This window comes from Rattus rattus, chromosome 5, assembly GCF_011064425.1.
Source record: "Rattus rattus isolate New Zealand chromosome 5, Rrattus_CSIRO_v1, whole genome shotgun sequence".
Taxonomy (NCBI): domain Eukaryota; kingdom Metazoa; phylum Chordata; class Mammalia; order Rodentia; family Muridae; genus Rattus; species Rattus rattus.
The window spans coordinates 82,622,181-82,648,666 of NC_046158.1; the positions used below are offsets into that span (position 1 = coordinate 82,622,181).

The 26,486-nt window shown below is 42.7% G+C and overlaps 1 protein-coding gene across 2 annotated transcripts; it reads right to left on the reverse strand.

Annotated features, from left to right (window-relative positions):
- Nucleotides 1-5,338: 5,338 nt before the first annotated feature.
- Nucleotides 5,339-26,042, reverse strand: Depdc7 (DEP domain containing 7). 2 transcript variants are annotated; one of them, XM_032903835.1, is made up of 9 exons: nucleotides 25,926-26,042; nucleotides 13,433-13,823; nucleotides 11,426-11,547; nucleotides 10,372-10,561; nucleotides 8,087-8,298; nucleotides 6,722-6,864; nucleotides 6,455-6,580; nucleotides 6,291-6,369; nucleotides 5,339-5,662 (listed from the first exon to the last, which is right to left on the reverse strand). In XM_032903835.1, the coding sequence occupies exons 1-9, from the start codon at nucleotides 25,996-25,998 to the stop codon at nucleotides 5,463-5,465; spliced, it is 1,536 nt and encodes a 511-aa protein (XP_032759726.1). In that variant the 5' UTR covers nucleotides 25,999-26,042; the 3' UTR covers nucleotides 5,339-5,462. The 2 variants fall into 2 exon arrangements, with proteins under 2 accessions (XP_032759726.1, XP_032759727.1); XM_032903836.1 differs by having other exon boundaries at nucleotides 5,489-5,662; nucleotides 6,455-6,465.
- Nucleotides 26,043-26,486: the final 444 nt, after the last annotated feature.

A 26,486-nucleotide genomic window follows, 5' to 3' on the forward strand; every position in this document is an offset into this window, starting at 1 on the left:
GAACTCACAGAGATCTTGACTGCCTCAACCAGCCGAATGCTGGAATCAAAGGCATGCAACATCATAGCTAGGATGATTCCTCTGTAATCTTCTAATACTTAAAAAGTTTCCTTTAAATATAAAGGTTCACACATGTGCCAGTTTGATCTTAGACTGTAAGGACTGGAAACTCAAACTAACCTTGAGATAAAGGGAGCCCAGTGCCAGGCAGCATGGAAAGAGAAAGGTAACAGCTGTCCTGGAGGTGAGTTGTTGTCACCCCCTTGGGACACACAGAATTTCTCTAACTGTTCCTTGTTTCTGTTTTCTTAGTGTTGCTCCCTTGTGCTTCAGATTTAGCCGGTGTATTAGTCAGGGTTCTCTGGAGTCACAGAACTTACGGGTAGTCTCTATGTAGTAAGGGAATTTGTTAATATGGCTGACAGTCTGTAGTCCAACTCCCAACACTGGTCAGCTGTGGATGGGAAGTCCAAGGACCTAGTAGTTGCTCAGTCCCACAAGGCTAGTTGTTTCAGCTGGGCTTCTGTAGAAGTAGATTCCAACAGATGTGCTGGCAAGTAAGTGCAAGCAGGCAAAGAAGAGCGAATCTTCCTCCTTCCGGTGTCCTTAAGTAGGCCTCCAGCAGAAGGTGAGTCCCAGATTAAAGGTGACCACCCCTGGATCTGGGACTTGTTTTGTCCCAGGCTGACCTTGAACTCAGAGATCTCCTTGCCTTAGTCTTGCCTGGGCCTAAGCTTTTCATAGCCACTATGCCTCAAGATCTCCAATGCAAGATCCAGGTCAGAAACGTGTGTCTTCTAGCCTCAAGATCTGGATCACAGGTAAACCTTCCAATTCTGGATTGAATTTATTCTAGATATAGTCAAATTGACAACTAGGAATAGCCACTACAGCCGTGTAGAATTTGGCTAGCCAAACTGACTTTTGCAGAAAGCCTGTCTCATTAGTCTGCAGGAGGCTGCCTTTGGATGGGGTGCTCTCCTCAGTCTACTCTGTTAAGTTTACAGTACCTAAGCACTGAGCATAGGGGTGGTGGTGGGGAGGAAGCAGGAGATGGGCCCCATAGCAGGTTTTGAGGATGAATGAATGAGAGCTTGGGGCTGACAGTGAGGACTGACCCAGCATAGTTCTCCAAGATTTTCAGAGTAGCACTGGTCCTACAGCTTGAAGTTTATAATGTCTTCAGAAAATGACAGCTTTACCATAACACATCCCATTTTTGGGCTAATCAGCTAACTCAGTGGGTAAGAGATTGCTCAAAGCCTAATGACCTGAGTTTGAGCCCCAGGCTCCACATGGTGGGAAAAAGTATGAAAACCTACTCCAAATCGTACTGACCATGACCTGCACACTTCTGGGCACACACAAAAGTAACATTTTCAAAAATCTTATTAGGTTGAGGTAAGCCCCCTACTCCAACCCCATACAAGATCTTGCTGTGGAGCTGAGGCTACCCTATAACTCACAATCTTCCCGTTTCAGCCTCTGAAGTACTGGAATTAGACACAGGTCATCCTATCTGGCTTTAAACTGTGACTTTATTAGAATGTTTTCCATGGTATGATCATTCTGTTAAAATGTTCCTCCTTTAAGAAGCGCAAGCAAGTGCTGGAGCCATAGCTCAGCCGTTATGAGCACTGGCTGCTCTTCTAAAGAGGACCTGGGCTTGCTGCCCGGCTTCCACATGACAGCTCACAGCTACCTATAACTCCAGTTCCGGGGAGCTGAGTCCCTCTTCTGACCTCATAAATAACACAACACACACACCGTGTACAGACATACAAAATAAAGGACGTAAATAAAAAAAAGAATGAACAAACCAGGCATGGTGGTGCACATCTTTAATTACAGTACTCGGGAGGCAGTTGGATCTCCAAGTTTGAGGCCAGCCTGGTCTAGAGTAAGTTCCAGGCCACCCAGGATTACACGGAGAACCTCTGGCTTGAAAAACCAAAACCACAAAAAGGAAAAAGCCTGAACAGTGCTAGCAGTTAGAAACTGAATGTTCCTGTCTTTTCCTGAAGTGTTAGTTCTAGTAGCCAAAGAATCATGCTTTAATTATGTGCAAAACAAAGATTGTAAACCAGATAGTGTGCAGCTGCTCTGCCAGCTATGTGGATCTCACCAGTTTCAGCAGCCTCGTTCTGAAAACTTCCTCACACGTAAGTCACGATCTCTTTTCTTTCACTGCTTTTTGTTTTTAAAGGTTTGTTTTAATGTGCATTGGTGTTTTGCCTACATGTGTGTCTGTATGAGGGTGCCGATCCCCTGAAATTGGAGTTAGACAGTTGTGCACTACCATGTGGGTGCTGGGAATTGAACTTGGGTCTTCTGAAAGAACAGACACGCCCTTAACGAGTGCCATCTCTCCAGCCTTTCTTCCAACACTTTTAAAGCTGCCTGTTGTTTAATCGTGCCCCAAACCTGGCTTTCCTAGGAAAATTGGTATCATATGTACTATAGCTGTCAGCCTTCTGTTTGAAAACTACCTGGTGTTAGTTTCCTTAGAAAATAAGAGCTCGGGCTGGAGAGATGGCTCAGTGGTTAAGAGCACCAACTGCTCTTCCTGAGGTCCTGAGTTCAAATCCCAGCAACCACATGGTGGCTCACAACCATCTGTAATGTGATCTGATGCCCTCTTCTGGTGTGTCTGAAGGCAGCTACAGTGTACTCATACAATAAAATAAAATCTTAAAAAAAAAAAAAAAAAAAAAAAATAAGAGCTCACTCACAGTATGCTAGAAGATTGGGACATTACTTAAGGTTTTCTATTACACCGGTTTTGTATGTGGGTATGTGTGTGGTCACTTGTGTCATGGCACATATGTGGTCAGGGGGAAACTTATAGAAGATGGCTCTCTCCTTCCTGGGAACTGAATTTAGTTCAACATGTTTGGTGGCAAGTACCTTAACCTGCTGAGTTATGGTGTCACTCCCGAGTTTTTCCATCCCTCTTAGACTGAACCAACTGGGAATTAGCTCAAATAGAATGTTTACCTTGCACACACAAAGCCCTAGGTTTGTTCCCAGTGTTGCTTAAATTGTGCAGTGGTACACATCAATAATCATAGCTCTTGGGAGGTAGATACAGAAGGGTCAGGACTTCAAGGTCATCCTCAATTACGTTGGGAGTTCAAGCCCAATACACAGGTGAAATCCTAACAATCCTAGACTGAGGTGGAAGAGGACAGAATTCCTAGAAGCTAGAAAGCCAGCTGGCCAGAGAATGCAGAACAGCCAACAGACAAAGAAACTCTGCCTCAGAAATGGGCAGGAGAGAGCAGACTCCCAAAGAGTAGTCTTCTTACCGCCATGTCTACATCATGGCACCCTCAGACATGTACCCACAAAAACACATTGATGTTTTAAGAAGGCTAAAATGAAACAAAAATCCAGCCTCATGAACTGTTAAGATGAAACAAGACTTCTTCTGTGGGATTTTATGGTACGTGTCCACTCACTAGACATGACTAGTCAGTGTAGTCATCCCAAGATAATCATTAAGTTGGTTAAGATAGCTTAAAACTTTCACTGTATTTAGCAATTTATAAGAAATACTGTACTCAAAGATAATGAAGGATTAATGTATTTCCCAAGTCAGTGTTGAACATTGATTGGATCCTTATTTGAATAACTAAGAAAGTTGGAGCACAAATTGCCTACTGGCATTAGTTAATATTAAGGAATTATAGAACTTGGAGAGAATGATTAGTTTGTTGTTTGTTTTACAGGGTCTGTTTGTAGCCCTGGCTGTCCTCAAGCTCCTTCTGTAAACCAGACTGGCCTTGAAATCAGAGAGCTACCTGCCTCTGCCTCCCAAGTTCTGGGATTAAAGGTATGCATCCCCAGGCCCTGCTGGTGGTTAGGTTTTAATGCACTTTGGACAAACATGCTGAATGGTAGTGCATCTGAAATGTGTTGGAATGAGAACAAGGGATAGACAAGGATACAGACTAAACACCATAGCCCTTTAGGAGATTATGGTTAGTACTGTTGATGTGCATATGTACAAGTTCATCATTCCACTTCTATTTCTATACACTTGAGAGCCCCCCAAGTAGGCTTAAAATGATTACATTTTCAATAGCATGAGTACAGTCTTAAAAAACAAAACAAACAAAAACTGTTAACTTACAGGTGATTCTGCTAGAGTCCTCCCCGGGACTGGCATGATTATCTGCAACCAGGTGCAGGTGACACACTGGGTGACATATAAAAAGGATTGCTTGCTACCCTAGTGTATGTTCCCATTCTGTCTGTCTCTCTGTCTCTATCTCTCTCTGTCTGTCTTCTCTGTCATCTCTGTCATCCCTTCTTGGCCCTCATGGCTCTGCTTCTGCCTGCCTCTACTGATTCTCCAGGATCTCACTCTCCCTCCTTTCTCCAAATAAACCTCCCTTACACCAGGTCTGTCGTGGTGTGATTTCTCAGAGTTGTCTTGGAATGGGCCCACCAGGCACCCCTGCTTGCCCAGTGCACTGTATTTCATAATACTCTCTACAATTAATTTGTGGTAATTAGAAAGTCCACCATATAAAAAGAAAAAAGAAAAGGAAATCCACTATATAACAAGTGTTAGTTTCTGCTTTACCTCTTTAATACAAAAATACATGTAAAATACAAAACACGCTGGGTGTGGTGGTGCATACCCTTAATTCCAGCACTTGGCACACAGAGGCAGGGGTTGTTCTGGGCCAGTTTGGTCTACACAAACTCTGCCTTAACAAAATAAGAGCAATAAAACAAACCTATATTCCTAATGTGTAATTAGGCTTCCTGTTACTTATTTTATTTATTATTAAATGTATTTAATTTATGTGAATGGGTTTACAGCTGTCCCATGTATATACATTACCCACAGAGGTCAGAGAAAAAAATGTAGGTGTTGGATCCCTGAGACTGGAGTTATACATGGTTGTAAGCCACCATGTAGGTGCTAGGACCTAACCTAGGTCTTCTACAAGAGCAACAAGTACTTTTAACTGCTAACCCACCTTTCCAGCCCCAGTATTTTCTTACATAAATATATTACTGCTGTATCCTCCAAATCCCTATTTTCTTTCTTTTTTTTTTAAGATTTATTTATTATGTATACAGTGTTCTGCCTGAATGTATGCCCATACACCAGAAGAGGGTGCCAGATCTCATTACAGATGGCTGTGAGCCACCATGTGGTTACTAGGAATTGAACTCAGGACCTCTGGAAAAGCAGTCAGTCCTCTCAACCACTGAGCCATCTTCCAGCACCCCCTATGATTTTCTATATGAACTGAACATAATTATAAATCAACTCACCTAACAGGTCAGTCCTTACAGCAACACACCATCTGAGTAGTACTTTTTGACACAGATGAGTATAAAAATTTTTATTAACTACAACTTCATATTTAGACATCCAAGTTTAAAATTTCTTTAGGCTGTATAATTTGCCCTTAAAATACAAGTGCACATACATGCAGACATTAGAAACTGTCTCCAAAATACTCAATGAAGATGTCTGGATGACTCTTATGGAATTGGCCTAGCAGCTTCTTCTTCTCTTTGGCAGAGAGTTTTGAATCCTCGTCAATAGTCTTTAGTAAGCTCAGTAGTTGGTCTTTGGTTTTCTTCTGTATGCTGCTAGAATACTCACGTCCATCAATCCTCTGGCAATAAATGTAGCCTTCAGATTTAAACGCAGAAACTTCTGTTAATGACTCTATTTCTCATATTCAGCTCGGAAAACAGTGCCACAGTTTCCTTCTTTTTTCCCTCTGACAGTCTTAAAATGCACTGAGGACAAACTGTTTTAACCTAGCCTATGAGATGACTCATGGGAAAGTCACTTGCCTCTAAACCTGATGACCTGAGTTCAATCCTCATGACCCTGATGGTGAAAGTTGTTCTCTGACCTACACACAGACACACACACTCATAGAGAGGGGGAGGGGGGTAAGAAATGTGAATTTTAAAGGTTTTTAAATAGACAAGAAAAAATAACCTGAAAGTTGTTGTAACCCAGGAAGTACTTTGCTAAGCCTAGAAAATTGAGGGGGATATTTTGTTTCAAATTATTTAGTTAAAACTAATCATAGCAAAATAATTTAAAAGCAGCACTCTGGGCTGGTCTCAAACATCTGTGATCTTGGCATTTAGAAGTCAGAAACAGGAGGCACAGGACTTCAAGGTCGGTCATCTTTGGCTACATAGCTATGACCAGCCTGGGCTACAATGAAATCTTGCCTTATTAAAACAAAACAAAAAAAAAAAAAAAAAAAAAAAAGACCGTGCAGATAACGTTCTTAAATTACCTGTGTCCTTATTAGGATCTCTTCCTTTCTGTATAGCCAGAAGCTTAACACTGACAATTTTATGTAGAGTTCCAGGAATCTTAGGAAGAAGGTACATAGGACATTACTCAGGTATACTTTAATCAGTTACAAATAAGCACAATTAATTCCTTTCAGAGTCTTACCTTGAAAACATCTTTTTGGTGATCCATTAAGAAGAGAACAAGAAGATCAGTTTTGCCTTTGGATAAGTTTTTATTGTTGACAATAGCTTTCGAGAATACCCTTTTCACTACCATCCGATTGTCACTCTGTAAACAAACACATACCCCATGCTACATATTGGAAGGGCTAAGTTTAGTCCTAAGCGGATATCAAATATGAATCTGCCATCCACTGCAGCACGTTGGATGCTAACACACTGAATACAGTTAACATTTAAACAGACTTACTTCTTCCTGTAATTTAAATTCAGAAGGATCTGCTGCAACAGCCATGAAGTAAAGCAGTCTTCTAAATTCTTCCCTATTTTGGGAATCCAGAAGCTTCAGGAACAGCTGAGTAGCTTCTAATGCTATTTCAGTCTTCCCATTTACTTTAGCCAAAAGAAAAAAATTGCTTAATTGACCAAATATGACTGTATTTAGATGGACAAATGCATTACACTTTATGTTAAGCAGTATATTTCCTCAAAGTTGTTTCCAAAACAAAAACAAAAAGTGGGAACAAAAATAGGAGCAAATCGACCTCCATATGTGTGCCACGGCATGCACGCATGCATACATATATGTGTACACACTGACAAGTAAGAGCAATTTAAATAAATAAAGATAAAAGGGATGACCAACACCAGAAAGACCACCTGTTCTCCAATCAGCAATTGACACCACAGGCCCTTGACACATTGTCTCAGGATGCTAAATCTAACTCTTGGCTTCATAAGTTCCCACTCTGCTTCTCAAACACATTTTGAGCATGTGCTATGACTATAATGCTGATAACTGTACCTGAGGAAAACAGAAGGGATTCTCTGAAACTCCCAATTTGTTTTCAAACTACATGTAAAACAGTGTGCCCGTGTAGATCAGAAAAAGCAGAGTGCTGTCCTTTTGAAAGGGTTGCAGGATCGTGCAGGGAACTCCTCTAAAGCAGAGAGAACTGCCACTCCTGCCTAAGCTTGCAGCAAATGACAGCAGTGTTCTGAGGCAGCCAAAGTTCCTACCTGGCTTTGGAGTTTATTAAGGTCTCATAGTGAACCCTAGATGTGTTAAAAAAATATAAATATGTTCTTTATAGACTAATCAAAATCCCCTCCCAACTTTATAGACTACTATTTTGGTTCATTTTGAGGACAATTATGTAGTGACAATTTTGGAATTTCGGTTTCTTTAGAAACACAGAAATATAAGAATGTGGTTTCCTTTCAATCCCAGGTGTGGGGTACGAGGCTGCTTCAAACTGTCTGCAGCAGCTGACTATGATTTGCCTCGTGCTCCAGCAGAGGCATGGTTTTGCCAGCTGCAGATTGTTTCTGCGATTGTGTGACATTTGGAATTCTGAGAACAGAACTTTACAGAGCATACATAAATGCTAGGGCCCCTAGAGAGGGTGTGGGTAGTTGATGGGCATTTAGGGAGATTGTTTGTGTTTTGTTAGTAGTGGTGATCAAAAAGAAACAAAAGGAAAGAAATTAGATTTATTGTTAGGGGCTGAAAGTGGGTGGGGTGGGAAAAAGAACCCACGGTGTGGCGAAGACCAGCTGCACAAGTAACTTTTTCCTATAAGATGAACTCTGGTATCTGCGGGAGCTAACTTACCCAGGAGCTCTGCTATTCCATTGTGAACATCAGATAGGTGGTTTAACAGGGGCTCCCTAGTACTATAGTATTTGCCAATAGCACCAAACAGAAGTTCCTTCACCAAGTCTGTTCTGTCTGGTTGCTCAGGAAAATTCCTGCTTATGTCCACAACCATCTGGTCAGGAAGATACTCCAAGCAGTCAATGGCCGCAGAGATCCACTCATCTTCCCTAGAGCAAGGGAGAAGAGGATTATCTTAAAATACAGAGAGCAAATAGACACATACTATCTAATGGGCACACAGTATCTAATTCCTTCATTATTTCACACTTGCTATTAGGACATTTTCCACACATAAAGACAGTAGAATCATTTCCCATATACCTAAAGTGCGTATGACATGTTAAAGAAATTAGCTACGCTGTATTTTCCTTTTGTGTAAAAATATCATTCTACTACATTAAGAATGTGAAGGTCACCAAAATTAAAATTTGACCTCAAATTCTCCCTAGTGCTAGGATTATGAATGTGTGATGTCACCCACATTTGGTTTCAGACCTGACTCTTAAAGCTGTAATTGTACCATATTATGTTGCTGACTTCAGAGTCACAGGCATGGTCTATTCTCTTTAGCTAGGGCAGAATAGAGTGAGATAAAGATAACATGTCCTATTTCATTCTGATTTAGAGACAAGATAATGTTTCAGAATAGTCAAATCAAGAGGTAAGATGCTTCTTGGGAGATTTGGGCTGGCCTCCTACAGCCCAGACTGGCCTTCAACTCACAATTAGGTAAGGATGACTGTGAACTTTTGATTCCCCTGAATGCTTTGATTACAAGAATTTCTACCATATTAGGAGCTGTTGGAGAATAAACCCAGGGTTTCATAAATGAGAGGTAAACGCTCTACCAACTAGCTATATACCCAGACGAAAACACTGTCCTCTACTGCCTTAGATTTTAGGGCTTACAAAAAAATAAAGCTAGATATCTTTACATTTGTCACACATTCTTCACTGTCCTAGACAGCTAGGGTTTATAAAAAAAATGAATTAGGTATCTTTAAGGTCATTTTAACACAAATTCTGAATATTAAGGTAACCATAAAAATATGACTTTACATTGTAGAAATGTAAACATGTAGAATTAAGCTTCTATTATAGAAGCAGAACTTAACAACTAGTATGTTAAATTTCACATAAGGCTTTCACATGAGGCTTTAAACTTTAAAGACTATCTATCTATTTATTTATTTATTATTTTTAGATAGGGCCTATCTCTATAGCCCTGGCTGGCCTGGAACTCTGAGATCTGCCTCTGTCTCTCTAGTGCTGGCATTAAAGGTGTGTACCACCATACCTGACTTTTTATGCTATCTGTTGGCATTCAACTATTCATATCAACAATGTGTTGAAACACAGAGCTATTAAAAAGAAAGTTGTACTTCTTAAACACTTCCATCTCCTTAACTGGACTGGAACACTACCTATGGAGGCCAAATAATTAAACATTAAATCAACTGGAATCACAGAAGCTGTTAGCCTTTAATAACTTTGCTTAGGAAAAGAATATATATCAAGCTATGGCTCTTCCTTAAGCTAAAAAATGTCTGCTCCTGATAATATAAAGACTTCTTAGGACTTATATTCCAGCTAGGCAGGAGTGCATGCCTTTAATTTTGGTACCTGGGGGGCAGAGGCAATTGAATCTCTTAAGAGTTCGAGGCCAGCCTGGTCTACAAAGCAACTTCCAGGACAGCCAGGGCTACACAGAGAAACCTTGACTCAAAACAACAAAAATCTACATTCTAGAGGTGAAAGGTTTACTCTACAGTGCTTTAGGATAACTAGTAAATTAGAAGACAACTTATTTAACAAGCATTCCAAAAGAAATGCACTCAGTTGAGACTCTAAGTTTCTCAAACCTGTTCATTTAGGTTTGTGGGATCTTAAGAGGCACAGACTTCCACCTTCACATGCCGTTTTGTTTTGGGTTTTTTTTAGACATATTCTCAGTGTGTATGAGATCCTGGCTGGCCTCCAACTCACAGAGCTCTGCCTGCCTCTGTCTCCCAAGTGTCGACATGAGTACAGGGTCTCGTATTGCCCAAGCTGGTCTCAAACTATGTGACCTTAAAGTGCTAACTAAGCTTTCTGCCTCTATCTCCTAAGCTCTGGGATAAAAGATGTGTGTCAAACACCTAATTTAATCAGTGCTGAGGCACGAATCCAGAGCTTTGTGTGCACTGGGCAAGCACTCTAACTCACAAACATACTGAAATAACTATATTATTTGCACATACTGAGAGTCACCGTAGGCCCTGAGAATTCCTCGATCCAGATAGTTACTGGTGTTGACCATGTCGGGCTGTCTCTTAGACTGAGGGGCTTTAGGTACAACCTCTTGCTGTTTGAGTAAGGAGTCAAGAAATGGAAGGTCGAAAAGTTGTAGCAGCCGTCCAATCGTCTCCTCTTGCCATACTTCATTGATAACTACACAGGAGAACGACAAAGTGGAAACAGCAATCAATAGTTATTCCACGCTCACTGCAGTGTTTGTCTAGGTAGGCTTAACTATCAAATCTGTGGCACAAAGGGGGTATACTAGGCCACTTTTACTCATGGAGTGCTTTCTTTTTCTTTTCTTTTTTTTTTCTTTTTTTCCGGAGCTGGGGACCGAACCCAGGGCCTTGCGCTTGCTAACCACTGAGCTAAATCCCCAACCCCTCATGGAGTTCTTTCTTACAACAAGACAATCCAAGATTTGTTTTAAGTGTAGGAGAACAGGCTCTAGAGAAGAGGAATTCTTGTCATTCTTTATACCATATAAAGCAATATGCCAGAGATAAGCGATCAAGCCATATAGCATGTTAATAAGGACTTCAGAAGAAAGAATGGCTCATTCAGTTTCAAAACTCATTTGAAATGATTGGCTGCAGCGTATTCCGTTCTGCAGAGCTTTCCACACAACCAGGATGGGGGAGGGAGAGTGGAAATCAAATCATCAGGCTGTATGACACGGCCACAAGGGAGAACACGAGAATTCTGTTAATACTTTAAATATGATTTTCAGCTCTTCCTGTAACCTAGGGAAATCTTAGGAAAAGAAACATCTTAGAGCATGCATTAGGGAAGAATCTGCATGCAGAACATTTCAGACTTGAAGCCCTGCCAGCTGATGGACAAAGGTCAGTGTTCACGAGTTGTAACACTGATGTGTTGTTCAGGATAATAGACGTCTGTTGAGGCTCAACACAAACAGCCTTAACACAGCACACTCTTTCTCTGCTTCAATATGAAAATTCAAATAAAATGTGTACTGGGTCTTACACTCCTCCCTCGGCATCCTTAGCTTACCTTGAGGAGACAGCCTGGTAGAGACGTGAGGGGAGTTGGTAGGCTTTAGACTCAGGTTTTCCCACAGGTCCTCCAAACTGTCCGACTTGATATCAGATGACTTAAACAAGGCATCTGAGAACCTAAGAGAAAGTTAGCACGTTCACAGTAATGATGAAGTGTGAAGAGAGCTGCCATGTCGATGGAGCTCATGGTTCAAAACCAAACCTAACAAATGAACATTCCGAGTGCAGTAAAATACTTTTCAAGAGTCTCTTATTCAACCCATATATACTCTCTCTACTTGTTCTTTTGAGTCAGGACCCCTTGCATTCACAAGCTGACCTCAAACTCACTACACAGCAGAAGCTGGACCTAAACTCCTGATCCTCTGGGTTGTACATCCCAGATCCAGGGATTATAGGTAGATACCACTACACCCTGCTCTAAAATACAAATATTCTAAATAGCCTCCCCTGTGACCCTTTATTTAGATATAACACAATGACTAAAATTGTATCACCAATTTTAAAACATAATAAAGCTGAGCTGAGCCTGGTGGTAAAACTTCTCATTCTCGCCCTGGAGAGGCAGAGGCGAGGGGACTTTGAATTTACTGTGAGCCTGGCTTGTTAGCTACAGCAAGTTATGGGCCAGCCTGAGCCCTATAGAAAGATCCTGTCTCAAAACAAATATCAAAATACAAAAACAAAGGGGTTGGGGATTTAGCTCAAGGGGTTGGGTAGAGCGCTTGCCTAGCGAGCACAAGGCCCTGGGTTCGGTCCCCAGCTCCGAAAAAAAAAAGAAAAAATAAATAAATAAAAATACAAAAACAAAACAAAAAATCCTACAATTGTCGTTATTTTTTATCCTAGTTGGTATGAATATTCCTTTGTTTGCCATAGAAATATTAATATGCTCCATTACAAATACCGTTGAAGATCCTAACATCACTGTACAATATTTATGCATAAAATGTTCTTTCCTAAACATTGGCCTCAAGGATTTCAAGAAAAGTGTGAAGATACATCTGAGGAGTGTGGCCCGTGCTCCATATTATCTATTCTATTATTTCCTTTGCTTGTGTCTAGAGAGGTACATTTCACTGAGAGACTTAAAATATTTAAAAGTCAATACTCTAAGACCCTGACTCAGAGGTCAAATCTGAATCAAATCATTGTCTCCTCTGAGATTTGGCTGAACAAGAGGGGAAGACGGGTTTACTTCATAAACTCGCTCTGCACTCCTTACCTACGTTCACCTCCGTCAGCAGTCCCCACACGTGTCCTTCTGGTCTCCCTCTTTTCTCCCCCCATGGTTAGCACAGCCTCACCTTCCCTAGCCTGCAACATTGCTTCCCTAGTTCCCACTGACTTCCGAGCACCATTTCCAGCCCAAATAAAAATGGCCTTCCTAAAACACAACCCCATCCTGTCCTCGATGTCTTTTGTGGCCTTCGCAACACCTACATGACCAAGTCCCAAGTTCTTTACCATTCTAGAGCAGTGGCACACACCTGTGGCCCAGCTTCTTGGGAGTCTGGGGCAGAAGAATGGCTTGAGCCATTCAGGAATTCAGGAACGCCTGAGCCATACAGGAAGAACTTGTCTCAACATTAAAAACAAACAAAAGCCTCATAAACCAAAATCACCAGAACCCTTACATGTCACAGAAAGCTGCGAGTACTGTCATTCTCTTTCACCTTTCACACTCCAGAGCCACCACCTTCTAGATTCTAATGATCCTCTAGAGCTGGGCATCTCTCTGCCTGCCCTTCCTTCTGTTCCCATCCCTCCTTGATAGGAATTTCTAAACATTTTTACAGTTACTACAACTCGAGGCAAAGTTTGTTGACTGTTTTCGTAAAATACAAATATAAACAAATGAAGTCTAGGATACACCTGGTACATTACCAACATTTTAGTATACTTTACTAAATTTAACAGGATGTAGATTTTAGCCAAAGTTATCACTTACAATCTTATTATTCTGCTACTATGCCCATGACAGCCTGATGCCAGGACTCACCTGGAAGGTGAGGTCCCTTTGTTCTCGTGGCCTAATTGACTGTCCTGATTAGGAATTGTTGTGAATCTATAAAGGCTGCAACTGCTGTCTTCAAATGCAGGCTTTTTGTCTTTTCCAAAGACTCTGGTTTGAACAGCCTCAAATACTTTGTAGTCCATAAGTGCTTGACACACTCTCACCACTTTGGCCCGAGGAATATCGACATCACCAAAGAATTTATTCTGAGTTAAGTGTGAATAAATGACGTCCACAGCTTCCGAGCCAACGAAACAGTCATTGTGCCGTTTTAAGTGGTGCCTCCGTTTCTTCACTTCCACCTGGGTTTGAAGGGTATTTATAATGCTGCTCCACACGTACGTGGCTCCAAAGGGCTTCTGGGCCACACTGAAACCTAAGAAGACAAAGGAACTGTGCATTAGTACTTTTGTTCATTTGTAACGAGGTCTAAGCAACTCCTAGAGAGAAGGTAACATTTTCCAAAAGCCATAATAAAAAAAATTAGAAGGGCATATTACTGAAGTATTGTTATGAGTGGCAATTTATTAAAAACTTAGTGCCTGCTATATATTAGATGTTGTCCTAGTGGTAGACACAGTAGTGAACAGATCTGTTCTCATATTTAAAGACACTATGGGCAGATCCAAACAATATATATGTGTTCAATTAGTGCTGGAAAGAAAACAGCTGCTGGGCATGGTGGCTCACCTGTGACACCAGCAGTTGGGAGGCTGAGGCAGAGGATCAATATCGAGACTCTGTTAAGAGACAGACACAGATACAAACATGGGTTGGGGTGGAGAGGCAGCAACAGCTGAGTAAGAGAATGCTATTTCATTTATTTGTTTTGTGCGTGTGCGTGTGTGTGTGTGTGCGTGTGTGTGCACTGCACTCATGGGTTGTATGTGGACACGTGTGCCACAGCACCTCAGAGGACAACTTGCAGAATATGTTTTTTCCTTCTACCGTGTGAGTGCTGGAGATCAAATTCAGCCTTGGCAGGCTTGGCAGATGTGTCTCTACATGCTAAGGAGCATCTACATCTTGATGGTCTGAGAATACTACTATTTCCAGGAGGCCTAGTGCCCGAGGAGATCAGAAGAGGGTGTTGATTCTTTGGAACTGGATCACAGTTGATTCTCAGCTGCATATGGGTGCAGGGAATTGAACTTGGGTCCTCTGGAAGAACAGCCAGTGCTCATAACTGAGCCATCTCCATCCTCTGAGAATGTTGCTTTGTTTGTTTGTTTGGTTGGTTGGTTGGTTGGTTTTTCATAACAGGGTCTCACTATACTGCTGGCTGTCCTGGAACTCTGTAAACTGGGCTGGCCTCAAACTCAGAGATCCACCTGCTTCTGCTTGCTGAGTGCTGCAATTAAAGCACGTGCCCCCAGCAGCTGGCTGAGAGTTCTATTTTAAATGGGATGCCAGGGAAGACTAGTTTTCTAGGGTTGGAGATTTAGCTCAGTGATAGAATGTTTGCCTAGCAAGTGAAAGACCCTGAATTCAGTCCCAGCCCTGGAGACACAAAATCACAAAGGCTAAAAAATGAAAAACCACAGAAACTAGAAATCACTTTTCCAATAATTATATCTAAACAGGGACTTGAGTAAAACCAGGAAGCAAGCTGTACAGACACTGGGGGAAAAACAGAACAGAAAATCCAAAGGCCCAGGGGCATACACTCTGCCAGAATAGGCCAGTAAGGCCAGAGTGGCATGAGGAGGGAGCTGCAGCAGGAAGTGAGATCAAGGAGGGGGTAGATCATCCACTACCAGCTACATGCAAGATTATCCAATTATCCAGTCAGCAACAGCTCACCTACGAGACAGATAGCATCTCAAATTTGAGATACAAAGTGCATTCACAGGCTACATGCCACTTTCAAGCACACCGAAATCCTTCTGGGATTGACTCATTGTCACGCATGCAGGCAGGAATGCACATGTACACACGGGCTGCTTCCTGTTTTGCAAGCTTCTAACTTAAATACTTGGTAAGCAGAGTAAAGTGATAGGACTTTATTAACTATTGCAAAAGACAATGGAGAACACAGAAACAAAGCAGGATTTTCACCAACACGCACATATGAAAAGGGAAAATGAGATCCTGTCAGGCTGGGGAGATGGCTCGGTGGGTAAGGACAGTTGCTGTCAAACATGATCCCCAGAACCGACATGCTGGAGTGAGAAAACTGATCCCCCAAAGCTGTCCTGACTTCCATGTGCATCTTTACAGGCACACACACACACACACACACACACACACACACACACGAATTAACATGTTTTTAACGTAAAAGAAAAAGTTCCAAGCCAGCAAGATGACTCAGCAGGTAAAGGTTCTTCCCCTAGCCTGACAACTGTGTTCAGTCCCCAGAACTCACACGTTACAAAGACAGAACTGACCCCCACAAGTTGTCCTCTGACTCACATACAAAGTAAATTAGAGAAAATTTCCCCTATTTTTTTCCTTAAATAAATTATTTGGCAAAAATACACAGAAGAAAAGGAAAACTAAAGGGAAACAAAATGGGCCTTGGGTTTTACTAAGGCGATGGAACTGAACCCAGCTACTTGGTTAATCATGTGCTCAGAGGCTGTGTCTGTTGCTCTCCCCTCCCCCTCTACCCTTCTTTACATAATCAATGTAAGCTGCTCTCTTCTGAGCTGCTTCTCAAGGTCCTCTGAAAATTCAGCAGTCCTAATGAAGCCCCTGCTTTTGTTAAAGAAGCTGCCTCATTTATATGGATTCTCTTGGCAGAGATGAAGGAAAGTTACTACTTCCTTTCAGAGTCTGAAAGTAGGGAATTCGGAGACTGACCATTAAAGGAACCACTGCCTGAAAGGAAGGAAAATGTGAGAGAGAGAGGGGGGGGGGAGAGAGAGTGAGTGTGTGTGTGTGTGTGTGTGTGTGTTTGTGTGCACGCATGCGTGTGCGATGTCACATTCAGAGGCAGACATGGGATGCCCAGCTTGCTATGTGGGAGATGGCATCTAAAGTCCAGCCCTGATTGTACAGCAGACGCTCCTATTGCTAAGTCATCTTCCCAGCCCCTCTTTCTACATTTTAGCTCCTGAAGAACAGCAAAACTCAGTTAAAGGGTTTTTGTTTTTTTTGTTTTTTTAAACATTTTGTGTGTGGGCATGAGCATGCCAAGGCATGTGTATGGAGGGAGAAAGATCACTTGTAAAACTCACTTGGTTCTCTTTCTAACACATGGCTTCTGAGCTGGAACTCAGGTGACCAGGCTTGGTGGCAAGCACTTCTTCCTGGTTGAGCCATCTCACCTACCTTAAAGCTCAACTTAATGCAATGGAGACAGAATTACTTTTCTGTTGCTTTTCTTTGGCACTGGGGATTGAACTGAGTACTGTGGTACATGCCCAGCACATGCTACACCCTAGAGCCATGAATCTTAAATTCAGCGTTTGAGATCTACCTTCCGGATTGAAGTGTAAGGAATACACTGAGTCACTACACTAGATTACTTCACAGCATAATCTATTAACTGCTAGCAACTGTAACAATTTTTACAATTAATAGCACACATATAAACCTCTTGTTTATTGGTAGGTTTTCAATACCAAAAGATAAGTAATTTATTACCTACTCATTATTTTGCTAGTTTAAAATGATCAATGAGATTGTTTTCAATTTTAATAGCACTTTAAGAATGAACATAGCCAGGTATGGTGGTACACACCTTTTAATCCCAGCACTCTGGAAGCAGAGGCAGGCAAATGGCTCTGTGTGTGTTGGAGGCCAGCCAGGGATACAGAATGAGATCCTGTCTCTAAAAAAAAAAAAAAAATCAAAACAAAAGTTAAGGTAATTCTCATGTAGGGAAAACGGCAGAAGGTAACTGTTGCCCCAGCCCGGAGAAATATTAGGTAATTCATGGGGATTTAGTTAACTGTGGTTAGAGCGCTTGGTAAGGGGATTTAGGGAAGCTCAGGGTTGTCTGGTCCCCAAGGCCTAAAAAAGAAAAAAAAAAAAAAAAAAAAAAAAAAAATTAGGTAAGAAGTGCAGGCCGACGGGAACTGGATGTAGATCTCTCCTGAGAGACACAGCCAGAATACAGCAAATACATAGGCGAATGCCAGCAGCAAACCACTGAACTGAGAACGGGACCCCCATTGAAGGAATCAGAGAAAGAACTGGAAAAGCTTGAAGGGGCTCGAGACCCCATATGAACAACAATGACAACCAACCAGAGCTTCCAGGGACTAAGCCACTACCTAAAGACTATACATGGACTGACCCTGAGCTCCGACCTCATAGGTAGCAATGAATAGCCTAGTAAGAGCACCAGTGGAAGGGGAAGCCCTTGGTTCTACCAAGACTGAACCCCCAGTGAACGTGATTGTTGGGGGAGAGGGTGGTAATGGGGGGAGGATAGGGAGGGGAAGCCCATATAGAAGGGGAGGGGGAAGGGTTACGGGGATGTTGGCCCGGAAACCGGGAAGGGGAATAACAATCGAAATTCGTAAATTAGAAATGCTCGTTAATAAAGATAAAAAAAATAAACAAACAAAAAAAGAAATATTAGGTAAGCAGTACTGGAGACTATGAGAAACAGTAAACTAAAACTAGATTGGCAGCAGTCTGGTGTTTCCTGCCGAGGATAACCAGAGTCCATATTTGGGGGAATCTTAGAATTGGTATCCAGGACTGCACTAACCCAGCCACGATGTGCCAATAGCCACCTCCTTCCTTTCCTGTGGGTGGAGCAGGGGCTCCCTATATAAACCAGGCTGGTCTTGCACTCAGAGATCCACCTGCCTCTTCTCTCCAGCTCGGGGGATTGAAGGTATGGCCACTACCCCAGGCCCAACAGCCCAAGTTCTCAATTTATTTAAAATACCACACATCAAAATGCAATTTAAATTAACTCAATGTTGGCTCATTAATCTTTCCTTTTGTTGTTGTTGTTGTGTTTTGTTTATTGAGACAGGTTATCTCTGTATAACCCTGGCTGTCCTGAATAGAACTCACTCTGTAGACCAGGCTGGCCTCGAACTCACAGAGATCTACCCACCTCTGCTTCCTGAGGGCTGGGATAAGGCATGTGCCACACTGCCCAGATTGAGACAGTGTCTTCCTGTAGCCTAAACTGGCCTGGCCCTTTACAGGAGCTTGGCCTTGAACTGATGATCCTCCCAGCTCTACCTCCTGAGTTCTGAGACTGCACCTGGGCTTCAACTGTATCATCAGAGATACCTAACACCTGAGTACATACAGCATGACAAACCAGATACATGGCTCCATGAAAATAGTTAATAATCACTCTTTTTTTCAGAAAATTGAGGTTCAGTGTGTTAAACTTCCATGGGTTACACAGATAGTAATTAAATACTAGCTTTTCCTAATACTTAGATGTGTTTTATGATTAGTTATTCAGTGTTGGGAATACAGCTCGGTTGGCCGAATGCTTGCCTAGCATGCACCAAACTCTGGGTTTTATACAGACAGGAATCTGGTGGTGCTGACCTATGCCCAAAGCTCCTGAAGATGAAGTTCTAAAGCAGAAATCCCTCAGCCTTCCTGATGCCGAGACCCTTTAATACAGTCCCTCATGTTGTGGTGAGGCCCAGCCATAAAATTATTTTGGTTGCTGCTTCATAACTGTAATTTTGCTAGTTATGAATCATAATGTAAATATTTTTGGAGACAGTTTGCCAAAGGGGCCACAACCCACAGGTTGAGAACTGCTGTTCTAAACAGAAGCTCCTTAAGACTGAGGAAGTAAACAACTCAAAGCCTCAGGAAGTCCCTGGAACTGATGGCCACACTTCCCAAGGCTATATAAGCACTAGGGACCTCTGAAGAGGCAGAGACCATCTGAGCTAGCTCAACTGTGCAGTGAGCTCCAGATTTCCAGCTCAGATAAGCTGGGGTGGCTTGTGGGTTCACAGATCCTTCCATCCTAGCCTTTAAGTACCCTGTACTCCTAATGGATGCACTGGTGTCACACAAGTCTGTCAGCCCACACAGTCAAGGTCGTCTTTGACAATGCAGAAAGTTTAAGGACAACCTGGGCTACATGAAACTCGATCTCAGGAAAAGCCAGTTAAGATACAGGGTTAGAATTCATCTTTCCTTGGAGATTCTGATAAAGTAAAACAATGAAAGAACCAACAAATCAGAAGAAACAAATTCAACAGTTTTGCGATTTATGAATTCTTTCCCAAAGTATAACACCTGGAAGCCAGTACTCCTAAAATAAGGCAGAATGCTGTGAATTCTGTAATATATGCTACACATAGGAATAAAACAGGAAAATAAGACAGCAAACCTGGAGACATCAGACTGTCTTTCTCAGTGTGTTGCCCAGGCTGTCCCAGTACCCCTGGGTTCAGGTGATCCTGGTGAGCCAAGTAACTGGTACACAGGCACTGTTCTCACACCCAGCTGGGAGAGTGATGTGTTAAAGATACAAAGTTAAAACACTTGAGCCACAAAGTAGGTCGGTACATGAATCCTGAAAGGTGAGACAAAGTCACCAATTCTACCAAAGGACAGTGACAGGGAGGGGCATAATCCGGGATAGCATGGAAAGAGCTAAATGCTTACATAGAATCAAGTAAGAAGCAAGGAATAAACTTCCCCATATTAGCTTGCTACTAAAACGTGGGAAATCAGGAAGTTTCAGGTTGGATAAGACCGTAAGAAAGATTAAAGAACAGGTTAGAGCAGGGCAGTCAGCACCTGTGTGCTACATAATGTTTCCAGAGTCCTCCAGGCATGATAAAAGTCAGCCTTTTCAGATCCCCGTGTTCTCATTGACCATTAGTTCCCAAGCACCGCACTCCCAGGTATTTCCCCTCAAGCATCACCACCCACAGACCCAAAGCACAAGTTCACACAGACACAGCAATCCAGAACCTACATGTGTCAAAACTCATACAAGGATAACCAGGTTTCTCAAGTGATAGCTTCACCAGTGGACTGCGGATCCCCCAATGCTGTTAGGATCTACCCCATCACCCACCCAGACCTGAGAAGAACGTTAGCCAAATCAAACTCACTTGCTGTAATTTCTAGGCAGAATTCAAGAAACGAAAAGGAGCACCATGAAGTCGAGCTTCAGACTATGCTCCAGCCTCAGTAGCATATGAGCTAGGTAACTCATGAAAACTCTACACTTGAAGCCAGGGATTGTGACTACCTTCAATCCTAGCCCTCGGTACGCAGAGGCAGGCCAATCTCTGAGTTCCAGGCCAGCCAGAGCTACAGTGAGGCCCTCTCTCAAAAATACATTAAATAAATAAAATACATACATACATACACACCAAAATAAATAAGCTCTTCTTCATCTTGATGCTATTTCCCACTTGGTCACTGGTGTTCTAAAACACCATGACTGTGTTAAGAGGACTGATTACTCTTCCAGAGAACTTGGGTTTGCGTTTCAGCAACTACATGGCAGCTATAAATCCAGTTCCAGGGGAGGGACCTGACACCTTTTTCCAGCTTCCACAAATGATGCAGACTTACATGCAAGTAAAAAAAAATGCATATAAAATAAAAATTAATTTAAAAATTTAAAGCATGAGCAAAGGAATCTAAGAATCTAAAACTAAGCTTCAGTAGCTCTGAACAAGAGAGTTCATCTCTGTATCTTGGTTCTCTTACCAACTACTACAGCAGTAGAATAATATGTTAAGCTTGGTCTCAGATCTTCACGGCTAATTATAAGAATTTAAAGACTGAAATTGTTCTTGCTTCATGGAGATACAAACACTATCAAACAAAATAATGTGTATATTAGGGAAAACATGGGGACACATTAATTAAACCTAGATCTCTGAGCATTGGGGCCTCCTTTTTTTGTTTGTTCAGGTGTGTTGTTGTTGTTGTTGTTGTTTAATGACACTGCCTTTTGACCCAGCTTGGCCTCAAACTTGCTATGTAGCTGCAGCCTGAGTTCATGATCCTTTTGCCTCTGCGTCCTAGGTGAAGTGCAGACATGAGCCATCTACCATGCTGGCTGCCCACCCTCCTAAATAACAGATGAAATCTAGTCCACTCAACATTCTTTATTTGCTTGAAAACAATAGTTTGAAAAGCAAAAATTGCTTTTCACAGATAAGAATTCTAGCCCCAAAAGTTTATTAACAATAAGTTACATTTTCAAGTTAATTCCAACCTTTAGTCATTTATTTGAAATACTGATCATTACCATTTTTAATAATATATAATGACTAATGACATTATTAACCAATACTTCCTTTAAAGCCAACTCATAATTCGGCCATGGTAGGACAGTTCATTTACTCAGATTACAAGGAACACTCAGGATCAACCATGAAAACAGCAGTTCACCCTTACGGAGAAAGGCTGGTCAGGGGAAGCAGCTCTAACCATGCAAGCGCCTACAAGTACATCAGCATACACTCTGTAGGCAGACTGTGACGGAAGGGAAGCATGCACACAACTCCTGAACACACGCTACTTCTTTCATTTGCTCTTGAAATGGTCTCACAGTGCAGCTCTGGCTGGCCTGAAACTCACCATATAGACCAAGCTGATCTTTAGTGTACAGAGATCTGCCTGCCTTGGCCTTTCAAGTCCTGGATTAAAAGTATACGTGTTACCAAGCATGGAATGATATTTTCATCCTCAAGCTTTGGGCTGAACTTTTTAAAAGCCATCAAAATAACTCACTTTTCCCCCTATAAAACTTTAAGAAATAGAGCTAGTGCACAGTTTTCAAGTTTCTTTACAGTTATAGAGTTCAAATAACTTAGCAGCTTTATGAGCCGTCTCAGTATTGCTTTAACACAGGTTAATGAACGTTTGTTAGTTGTAGATTATTGTTAACTACTAGAAAAACATTCGTAAGGTTAACTCAATGATTCTCAGTGGATCGTTTTACATCCTCATAAGATCTGCCAGGGGACATTTTTTATTTATCACAATGAGAAGGAAGGGGCTATTGACATCTAGGAATATTGCTAAAAGTCCTACAATGCACAGGATGGTTCCCACAGCAAAGTGTCCACAGTGCCTAGGTTAAGAAAGCTTGGGTTGATGAAATACTGTTCAGGTATGGGGAGCTTGTGCTAAGGCATGACTATTAAAACATCATGGACTTGAGGATCCCACGGACCTGTGTTTCATTCTTGGATCCCACCCTTTATTAATAAAATCCAACCTCTGGCAGACTACCTAACTTTTCTGTTGTAATCATATGCTAATGTGGCTTACTGTGTACAATGTCCAGCTAAAATCAGGGAGAAAACTACCAGTGTCTAGAGGAACTGAAGGAGACATGACAACTTCATATGATACAATTATAGTATCCTGCATAGAATCACTGAAGCAAAAATGGACAAAGAATACAACCAAAGAAATCTGGGTAAATCAGAACCTTTCTGGTTAACAATCATCTATCAATATTTATTTGTTCATTCAGAAGGACCATACTCATGGAAGATACTCTTTCCATGTGGACAGTGATGTCAAGCTCCAAAAGAAATTCAATCAAAGGAGACCTTTTTTTTTTTTTTGGAGACAGCGTCTCACTCTGTACCTCTGTCCAGTCTCGAACATCTGCCTCTGCCTCCCTAGTGCTAAGATTAAAAGCATGTCCCACCATTAAATCACTTAGGATTTAAGAGAATGTTATTTAAGGGATACATTATAGTTCACTGAACATGGTAGTACACACCTGCTGTAATCTCAGCACTCTAGCAGGCTGAGATAAAGGAATGCCCAATATGAGGTAAGCTTGAGCCACAGCAGAAAATCCTGTCCTCATTCATAAACAAACAGCTGGAAAATGGAGATGGCTCAGAAGTTAAGAACACTTGCTGCTCAGAGGACCTGAGTCCAGGTGCCAGCATCCACATCTGGCAGCTCACAGCCACCTGGTCAGATCCAGAAATGATAATACCTTCTTCTGGTCTCTGTGGCCATCTGCTCTCAAGTGGCACGCGTAAACTTACACATACACATACATAGTTCTTATAAACCCCCTCCCACAAAGAAACATAAAAAGACCTGGAGGTGTAGTTCAGTGAAAGAACACTTATAGGTATGTATAAAGTTTTATTTTTATCTCGTCAGGTTTGTTCCATTGTCTTATGTGTATAAGTGTTTGCCCGAATGTATGTCTGTGCACCAAAGGCCAGAAGTGGAGGTGGGAACTCTTGGAACTAGACTTACAGAAAGCTGTGACCCTTTATGGGGGTGCTAAGAGTCTAACCTGAGTCCTCTGGAAAGAAGCCAGCGGCTCCTAACCGCTGAGCCATCTCTGCAGCCCCTTGATAGCAGTTCTAAAACCATTGCTCAGTCTGGGGAGATGCTCAGAGTGGGTAGAGCACTTGAGGCTCTTGTGGAGAAGTCAGTTTCAGTTCCTGGCACCCACATGGTGGCTACAATCATCTGTAACTCCAGTTCCAGAGGACCCTAAGCATCTTCTGTCCTCCTTGGGCACCAGGCACACACATACATGCAGGCAAAATGCTCATATATATAAAGAAATGAAATAAATTGTTCTATAAAAATCACTGAGAGGAATGTTCAGTAGACCATAGCTGAAACTTCATGAAAGCAGTAAATGTCAAGAGGTTTATGTTACAGCTGGGCAGCTGAGGCCAAGTGGGAAACTTTCCGATACAACAGAAACAGATACTGCAACTTTTCCTGGGTATTGCCTTTGACAGTCCAAAGTTTGTTTTCCTGTTTGGCACTGGACAGAGGCTGACTCTGAGATGCTTCCATAAAGGCTGCCTGTAGGTACTAAATAAGTCTCTCCCGACAAGAATGATTTTAACATTTGCTAAGAGAGAAGCATCAACAAAAGCAGGCACTGCGCCCTTGCCCGCTGTAATTCGGATTAATGAGAAAGCATATGGGAAGTATTCTGAGCTCCCTGGAAAAGTGACACCAGGCAAACACCAAGACTTAGGTTACAGTATAAAGGGATAACAAGATAACAAACTGCTTTCTTGTTGGTCTGTATTAATACAGCTGTCTCAAGTTCTGGCTGAAGATTAGCACAAACCCCTTTTTCTTCCTCATCAATCAGGTTCCTGCTTGTGCTTATAGTCACTGAAAGAGTTACCGATCCCTGGAAAGGGGGAAAAGTACAAAACTGCTTGCCAGTGCACACAGAAAGGAATGGCAAGGAACCAAAACCCTGGGCTCCCATTACCTTGCTCAGGACTGCAACAAAGCAACTCAGGGTAGAAGAGGGGTAAATAAACAATTAGCAAATGGGAATCCCAGCTGCAAGAGCAGCCCCCTCAGCCCTGGGTGCCTGGTGCAGAGTCCTTTCCTTCAGTAAGATCTGCTAGCCACAGGCCGAAGCTTCCCACTGTGAGTCATCTACCCAGTTTTCCCTCTCACCACCTAAAAACCTGTTCACAAATGTCCAAAGTCCAGAACTGACATTTCAGCTGTTAGGAAAGACCTTTCTAGTTACGGAGGTGAATTTGGGAATCTCATTTACCAGAGAGAGCCTAAAGCTATGGACAATTCCCAGGACCATTCCAGTGATAAAGTGACCAGAGCCTGTTAGGTGAAAGCAGTATGTGGTCAGTCCTTGTTTGCTTGTTTTTAGAGACCGACCCATTTTGTAACTCTGTTTGGTTTGGAACTTTCTGTGTAGGGCTGACTTGGAATTCAGAGGCTTTGCCTCTCTGCCTCCCCAGTGCTAGGACTGAGGACTTGCACCACTACACCTGGACTACAGGCGGTTTTATGATCTGCACAAATGACAAACAGTTCTCTAGTAAAATTCATCCTTAAGATTCTGGAGATTATGTGGTGCATTGATTAGTAAGTCAAACACAATAGCGGGGCCACTGAGACGCCTGACCTAGAAGAAGGAATCAGTGTTTCACAAGTTAGCATTTTACAAATGAAAAGCTTTGGTAGAGAGCCAATTTCTTCAGCTCTCTATCCCGCAGTTCCAGAAAGGGGGAAAGGTGGCACCTTATCCAAACAAAGCCAAATATCCCAAATCACCCTATTCGCAGAATTAGAAATATCGTAGTGTCTGAATTTTAGAACAGATTTTCTGATTCAGGTCAAAAAGCTTACACCCGCCCTCAACGATTCCATACATTTGTATCCCAAAGTCAAGTAACTATCAGAGCCGGGGAGGAAAGATAAAACAAACTCACTGAAACACTGCTCGTACCGAAAGTGTTAAATTTACACACTATATACTTCATCTTCCGAGTCTGAGGAGCCACCGACCTCTGATCCCACCATGCAAAGAGTTTGTACTCCAGGCGCTGGCCAGGAAACTATTCAAAAATCCGCGCTTGTCACAAGTCAGGCTGTGGAGCTTAACTCCGGGCCCCACTGCCAGCGAAGTTTGGTAAAGTTCCTAAAATGCGGAGTTCTGGCTGAGGCGGGGTCCGTGGCCCGCTGCCCACCCATGAGGAGAAAGCGGATCCTCGCGGCCGCTCAGCCGGAGGAGCGTACCGCCCACCCACAGCCCGCGCCCGCCACGCGCTGCCGCGGCCCTTGGACCCACCCGGAGGCCTCTGTGCGGGGCTGTGCATAGCTGACAGGTCCAGCGCCGCTGCCTTCTCCCGAACTGTGGCCATGACAGCGGCGGGCTAGACCGGGTCCTCCGCCGCGCCGCTGCCGTCGCTGCTCCCCAGACTGCGCGCTCGCGCCTAAGCCTCCGGGTTAACTCCCGGGGGCGGGGCTCCCAGTTAGCTCCGCCCCTAGCGATCACGTGTTACCCAGGCCGGCTCCTAAACTCCAAAAACGCCCCAGGCTGCTCTAGGCAGGCGCTGCCCAGGTAAAAAGTACTTGGCCGGCGGTGGCTTTTCCAGTAGTAGTCAGTACTAGCCCGAGGCTAGACCCTCTGTGTCTAAGGGTGTCCCTCTGGGGTCTGCCCTCACCCAGCCCGAGCCTTATTGCTCCGGGTCTCAGTGCCCTCACCTGCGAGTAATAGGACCAGGTTGGCTGGGCTTTTAATGAGGATTACCAGAACTGACGTTCTGCGATTAGTATTTGGACCATAAATGCTCCCAAGTGTGTCACGATAATAAATGCTTGGAGTTTTTTCCATCCCGTCCCTCTAAAG

Coding starts and splice junctions, on each gene's coding strand:
- Depdc7 (XM_032903835.1), bottom strand. CDS start 25,998: ATGGCCACAGTTCGGGAGAAGGCAGCGGCGCTGGACCTGTCAGCTATG. Junction 13,824..25,925: donor CCCCGCACAGAGGCCTCCGG/GTGGGTCCAAGG, acceptor TTGTCTTCTTAG/GTTTCAGTGTGGCCCAGAAG. Junction 10,562..11,425: donor TACCAGGCTGTCTCCTCAAG/GTAAGCTAAGGA, acceptor TCTCCTGTGTAG/TTATCAATGAAGTATGGCAA.